Source organism: Neltuma alba, unplaced genomic scaffold (assembly GCF_004799145.2).
Source record: "Neltuma alba isolate B1F8T4 unplaced genomic scaffold, ASM479914v2 tig00011213_pilon, whole genome shotgun sequence".
Classification (NCBI taxonomy): Eukaryota; Viridiplantae; Streptophyta; class Magnoliopsida; order Fabales; family Fabaceae; genus Neltuma; species Neltuma alba.
This window is the reverse complement of record NW_021635937.1, coordinates 106,211-113,808: the sequence shown is the minus strand read 5'-3', so window position 1 is coordinate 113,808 and position 7,598 is coordinate 106,211. Positions and strand designations below refer to the sequence as shown.

General features: G+C 33.9%; 1 protein-coding gene across 1 annotated transcript; it reads right to left on the bottom strand.

The window, feature by feature from the left end:
* Positions 1–2,588: 2,588 nt before the first annotated feature.
* On the bottom strand, positions 2,589–7,321 carry LOC114762352 (chaperone protein dnaJ C76, chloroplastic). Its single transcript, XM_028951818.1, has 9 exons — positions 7,085–7,321; positions 6,487–6,615; positions 6,257–6,386; positions 5,592–5,712; positions 4,544–4,625; positions 3,986–4,036; positions 3,550–3,588; positions 3,117–3,216; positions 2,589–2,928 (listed from the first exon to the last, which is right to left on the bottom strand). Exons 1-9 carry the CDS (start codon positions 7,319–7,321, stop codon positions 2,798–2,800), a joined length of 1,020 nt encoding a protein of 339 aa, XP_028807651.1. The 3' UTR covers positions 2,589–2,797.
* Between the last annotated feature and the right edge of the window lie 277 nt (positions 7,322–7,598).

Genomic DNA, 7,598 nt, shown 5'->3' with positions numbered 1-7,598 from the left:
ATTTAGAGAAAATTGATAGATATGAGAAATGGGTCTTATATTTAAGACCAAAATCAACTCAAGAATTGGATCCTATATTAAGGACCGGAGGAGTATTTATTATAATTAACTAACTTACCTAACTTTCTTAATCTAATCAAATTAGTTAAATAGGTCTTATATTAATGACTAAAGGAATATAATTTAATGCTAAACTAGCTATTATGTTAAGCATCTTTGGACATTTTCTATGTTAATGAGATTTAATCAATTTATTGCCTCCAAGGAGTTGTAAGCAAGTTAATGTGAACTTTGAAAACCGGTTGATGTATTGCCCCCCCGGGGGGGGTGACATTAAATAATAAATATTCCCCTAATTTTATATATAAAAACACAAAACAATTAAATCATGTAAAGAATGAGTAGGGAAAACAGTATGATTAATGCACAAATATAATATCATGTAATCAGTGGGGGCAAAAAAAAGGGTTAAAATTTTAAAAATCTTTTAATTATCTCATAAATAGAATTATTTTTATCCAAAAAATATACCTTTATATATGTGTGTGTGATAGGAGGGAGTATGTTACGAATGACTGCTGGCATAAAAAAAATGTTACTAATGACTAATAAAGAAATATTCCTGAGTGTCGGCAGAAGACCAAATTAAATGCTGACCGCTACCGATACTTGATAACTACCACGGCAATACTAATTTAATACTCATTTAATTTAATTTAAAATTTTAATTAGGTTTTTTAACTTTAAAAGATATATTTTTAATCTTTTAATCTTAAAAATATTAACAAAAATGATAATATTGATATCTTAAATATCAATAAAAATTTTCAGATACTCACATATTAAGTTTAATTTTAAAATAATTATAATTATTACAAAACATCATCATTTAAGCATATTGATTTTAGAGTCAAAATACCAAACGTATATTTTAACCTAATATTTTATTTAAAAGAAGACAATAATGTATCTCGCAGTTGACATTGACTATTAGCCAAGTCTTTACTAAATTAATTTCAAATTTGAAAAAAGTTCCTTGCACTAATAATCTACAAATATTATATTACATACAAATATATGTACTCCGTGGAAATAGGTCCGTAGGTTCTGACCCAAAAAAAAAAAAAAAACAAAGTTCCGCGGGTCATGTGTCTCGTGTTGTTAAACTCTATAATTTCTTCAGCTATTTCTTTAACTCAAATCTGTAAGATTTTTTTTTTTATTACGAGCACTTAATAATATTCGAAGCTAACTTAGCACTGGAGGTAGTATTACTTGTACTAAACTCTAAATAGAAGGAATACTACAGAATGGTTTGAGGCTAATTTATTAAAGGATTCAAGAATCACTAATCTTTTCAAATAATGAATCTTCTAGATGTTTCATGTCAATATCAATCATAAAATTCTACCATGGCCATCATTGTTTGGCAGTGGAAGTGTACTGTGTTTAGTCGTTGCAATTTAGTGGGCCAAAATTACTGGGTCCTACATGTGTTGATAAATAGTGGTTTCTGATAATTTGATCACAGATATTCTTAAAATACTTGTCGCTAAAGTTTCCAGGAATCTTTTTTTTTTTTGGGGGGGGGGGGACAGAGAGAGAATCGTCACAGAACTTACATGATGGAAATAAGTCTCATCTCTTTTCTTTTTCTTTTTTTGTAGCAAATTTTCTAAAACTCTGATGCGTGACGTGAACGAGTCATAATATTCAGCTTTTGCTAAAAAAAAAAAAAGCCATAAAATCATTAGCCTAATCTGAATTAATACAAACATAAAATTATAACGAATCACAATGTACATTAATCACTAGTTGTAGATTTTTTTTGACCGGGCACTAGTTGTAGATAATATGGTTGGTTTTTCAAAAATTTCACTTAAGTTGGGTAAATTTCCTTCTTTACTCTAAATCTAGATATTGATACAGTCCCACTTTTTCCAGCATAATAGACAAAGTCCTCAGGTCACGTGCAGAAGAAAAGGAACATGATTATGTCTATTGCTATATTAAATTGCACTATCTGTTAAGTCTAAAGCAAAGTTTAAATAGCCTTACCGAATACTGGGAAAAGAAAAAGGGGAAAGGAAAGAAGACTAGATCGCAAGTATTTAAATGAAACAGATACTGTGTGGGATGACAATGAAAGGATATTCTAGGACCATGATTCAAGGTGCTTTAACTAAAATATTATCTGTAGATTAAACAGAGACATTAATCAATCCAGACAAATCCGCTTCTCTCTTTCAGCCTAAAAAGTAAAGCCTAGGAGCTAGTCTATGATCTGTGTCTGAAAAGAATCTTTCTTGAATTATTAACATTTAATCTTGTTTATACTAAAATTATATGTTATCCTCGCTTTAAATAATTGAATTACGATCACCATTGACACGATGTTATTTACAACTAAATAATCAAGCAAAAGGAACAGATAATTGTTTTCAAGTGGGTCTAATCGGTTTTAACACTCACTTTAATGAATTTTCATCGCTTTTCTTAGGCAATCAGATGATAAGGCATAGATGATTGGCAGCCTGTTTGCTGGAGAAGCATGGGAAGTTTCCTTCCTATTTTACTACGACGAACCATTGCCATAAGCTAAATTCTCCATTTTTTTTAATTCTGTATTACTATAATTTATCACTCAGCAGAGTCAAATATTTACCTCAGAGTTGCTTGCATACACAATTAGGGCTAGCGAATGAGAAATAGAGTTCATGAGATTTAATGACAACCTATGGATGAATTAATTACAAGGGCCTAAATGTAATACAGCAGGTATAGGAAAAAATACTCGTCAGTTGTCCTTGCCAGAGGCTGCCTCTGGAAGTTTGAATGTCGGAGGCTTGTCAACGCCCCTCCTTGAGTACTCCCTCCATCTTCGTGCGGCTGCTGCAGCTCTCTTCTCTCTCTCTTTCACTTCCTCCTCTGGAAGAAATGATCATTTTGAAGAATAAGTAGCAAAAATTTAGATGGCCATGTTAAGGTAAATGGTCAAGCACTTCTACTACAAACCGACATAACATGTTTAGTGCTTCTTAGCTACTGAGCCTTAGAAAACATTATCGATCCTCAACAATAATGAAATCCTAATACAAGGTTATAAATCTTCGTACCTGAATTTTGGTAGTCTTTTGTTTTGCCCCAAAGGTTGTCCCAGTAAGAATCTGTCTTACCAGAACCTTTCTGCTTCATCATTCTCATTTTTGCTTGTTCCTGGGACCCACACATCACTGTTTAGTTATGATAGCAACTATGAGGAACTTTGAAAAATTGTTCTCTAGTAATTTTGCAACTGTTGCATTATCAGAACGGTAGAGCTATCCGTTCCTCTTGGAAGAATAGTGTACTTGACTACGCTGGAAATGCACATTATTCACCATTTTTATCAAAGCCTACAAGAATCTATTCAAATATATCATCTGCTAAATCACTAAGTTACCCATATGCTTGAGTTTAAAGAACCAGCAAGTTGAGGGTACTGACTAATTGTGGTGCAATTCGGGATAAACACATTAAAGCTGAATTAGATTCTAGAATAATTCTTACCAACACTTTTCCCTGCCTCTTTTCCCACCTGGAGCTTGCCTGAAATTAACAAGCATAGCTCACAATAGGTCAAAAAAAGAAAAAAAAAATATTGAAGGATTTTTTCATACAGTGAACTTGAAACATCAGAAGCATAAACTCAATATGATGAAACCATAAAAATGATACTAGCAGTTTGAATGTCCAAAAGCTTGTCTCTCAAATTCATGTTATGATAACCATTCAAGAATTCTTTCAGGAGTCCAGATAAAAGTTCAAAATTCTAGGTATTTCAACCAGAAAAAATAAAATGCATAATTGTGGAGACTGGAATGTTATTTGAGATTAGGAAAACCATCCCAACCTTCAAAATGCCCACCAAGTGTCGATGGAAAATTGGAAGAAAGTCTATGAGGATTTAGAAGTGGATAAACCAATAGCCAATACAGTATCGTACCATTCTAAAAACATCAATTGATGATCCCATTCCTGAAAGCATCAGAGCAACCTGTTCATAACTAAAAGAGTCAGTAAATATGGAGTAGTATATAAAAAAGCTCAATGAGATAGCATAAATTCACATGTCCGGATCCCATTCATTATGATGTCGTGTCAATAAATAAAATTAGCTACTAGCTTTCAGCTGATTGAAGAAGCCCACTTCTCATATGCCTATGGCAATTATTTTTCCGCTCAAATTGCTAATTAATTTTGTTCAACTCCTATGTTGTCTGGCTTTCCTTCTTCTACTTAGAATGACGCTTCTAATTTGGAGAGTTAGAGATCAACAGTGTAAAAATGAGGGAGGCTAAATATTTCAAAGTTATGTGCCTTGAAGAAGATTATGAAGGTTAATTTACGAACTGCTCTTTCATGAAGATTATCCTACACTTATCAGTTGCCAAAAATAGAGAGGGAACAGAGACTATAAGTCAAGGAGGTGATGAAATGATTATAAAGTAATGGAGAAAGTACAAAAAACTGGAATAGATAGACTTTGTGATCAGGGTCTTACGTTGACTCTTTCTACCCGCCGCATTTCATCCTCAAGTAGTGATAGTTGTGACGCAGATGTCCAATGAATACAGTCAACAGGGCTGACAGACAGAATCATATTGTAAGATTGATTTGTTATAGCCAAATTGCGAGTCACTTCAAAAGCAATTCAACTTTTGTAGCTGAAGTCCTAAAGCTCACATATCAAACAGCAGCAACAAGATAAAACTTCAGTAAAAAGATAATTTCTACATTGATCTATGATAAACAAACAAGTGTAACACTGGCCGGGGTTTGCCAGACCCCACTATATACGCATTTTATCAGATTTCAACTATTACAAGTTTTTCAGTTCCAGGATATTTGACATCACAACCTTGGATCTCAACAAAAAGGCTCAAACTCTGTGAAGCCTCAGGCTTGACAAATTTATTAGATTTGTTCGTCTGAACTAGAACATATGAAGAAAAGAAACATAACCATCATATGGACCAAGTTATGAGCTTATTCAGATGGGTTTTCGACTTGGAACCTTGAATCAAGCTCACTTGAACTTACCACAGTCTGATTCCTTATACTTCTTTGCAGTTGAATCATGAATAGGTCCTTGATTTCATAAAGCTCAATTTATCATCTTAGTAATTCTGTAACACTATAATAACTAATGAGTTACCACTATTTTAACATGATACCCAAATACATTCGTTGATTAAGATGATTTTAACCTTAATCATACAATAGTAAAACTGGAGGAAAGGCAATGAATTTACTTCATGAAATGATACTAGTAATTTGGAAGACAATGTCAACTTTCAGAACCCATCCCTTTCCGTAAAATTATTGATAATCAATTAGATAATACATGTTTACCATACGAAGCAGAAAAACTAAGATCACAATCAGAAATGCACCTGGCATACAGACTGGCGTTAAAGTAAAATTTAAAATTATCTTTCAAAGAAAAACCTGGTTATAATCAATATTCGGCCAACAGTTTAAGCAGGGTTTATTCAGGATTTCATCATTCTATATCATCTTAGAGCAAGCACAACTGTAAATAAACTTACCAACTTTCAATTGCTTGCTGAACTAATTCAGTTTTTCCACACTGGCTATATGCTCTGGCTCTTCCATAGTCTTCCTCTATTGCAAACACATCAGAGGCCACATTGGCGCAATTTTTGCAACCTGTATAAGAATTTTCAGAGTAATTACATGATAAGATTTGTCACTGTTCAAGACTTCAACTCAAACGTGAAAAACATCTAATAAAGTCAAACAAAGAATGACTATATTAGTAAACTTGTACATTCAAGAAAGTTATTCTTTCAAAGGGCAATAAATAACAGCCAATTGATTTCTTTCGAAGATGTGGAGGGCGTTAATATGTTTGTTAGGGGTATTCAACTATTCATAATAACCAATTATAAGCTTTTACGTAACACCTTCAACTTTTTGAGAGAATTAGTCCTTGACATGATATCAAAACCTCTACAACCCCAGTGGTTAGAGTGCTGATGCTCAATGTCCAATTCATTTACTTAAAATTAAGTTTCAGCACAAAGTATGGTAAGTTTCTACTTAGTCGATGCTTCAAGATAAAAAATAATGTGCTGCTGTTAGAGAGGCATTTTTGAGAAATTGATAAAAATCATTGACGGAACTAAAATCTTAACAGGTTTGAGTTGAAGTGATTCAGTGCTAGCGAGAGTAAGTGGTACAGTGGACATACCTATGCAGCTGAATTCGTCAACGAAAACATGATCTTTTGGACTAGAATCATCCAAGAAAGGATTGATTGAAGTCAAAGAATACCCGTGAATTTCATCGTAAACCATGCGTTGAACAGGATCACTGAGTACCTGCACTGTAACAGTCAATCTCTCTACCATGAAAACACAGGATAACTTTGTACATATTTTCTTCAACCTCAAACATAGATTTATTTCAAAATGAACCCACCTCATACACTTCATTAATGAAGATGCAAAAGTTCGTCGTCTCAGGATCATCGCCACTCAAGTCTGGATGGCAAGCTTTCATGCAGTTGTAGTAAGCCTTCTTAATCTGCTCCGGCGTGGCATCTGGAAGCTAATAAATTGTACGCACCAAAAATTACCAAATGATACCTCATTAAACAAACAGCATATCTACTCAGTTTAACAAACTGATTTGTCTATTTTTGCTACGCGCTTCGATATTCCACCTACAATGTTTAAGGAGAAAAACAGATCATGGATGAAATCAAGATCAAAAGTTTCACTTAGGCATGCATGTTTCCAGAGTTAAGTCCAGTGGAGTTTCATACTCCATATTTTCCCCATAACTCTAGTAGCATAGGATGCTTGATTCAAATGATCGCATATTATCGTTTTAGTATCTTAGTAAACATAAAATTACAACAAAACGCCACTGAGAAAAATACCAAAAAGAAAAAGAAACATAATAAATTGACGATCACAGCTTTTAATCATGTTACACAAAATTTTCCTTGGGATTGAATGATTTGAGTAGGAAGCAAACAGAGAGGGAAATCAGAGTCTGGGAGCAGACAAATTACCAGGCCAAGAACAGCATAATAGTCATCGGCAATAGAATCAGAGAGAGTACTAGAAGTGGAGTCCTCAGCGGCAACCTTAACCCTACCAAAACATCTTCTCTTTGCAGAATCATTCCCAAGCTTGCAATGACTGGAAGTCCTGGCGAGAAGCCGCCATGAAGATGGAGAACTCAGATTCAGCAGAGAATTGTGGATTTTGATAGCCTCAGTGTAAACGGGAGAAAGCAAATGAGCCATTCCGATTCGAAGTGGGAGAGACAAAGAGAAGCTTCCTCCCCTCGGCAAGCACAGAATCAAGAGATTTAAAGAAGAAGAAGAAGAACAAGAAGAAATGAAAAATTAGTTAATGAATTTTTTTTTTTTGAAAAATTTTATTTTTTCAATTTTCTGAGGAGGATGAATTTCTGGTGGGGAAATAAAAAAATGGGGGGAAATGCTGACATGGCAAATTTGTAGCCAGAATTGTTTCGGAATGTGAGAGATGAATCTGGGAGTGGAGACAACGAGGCAAAGT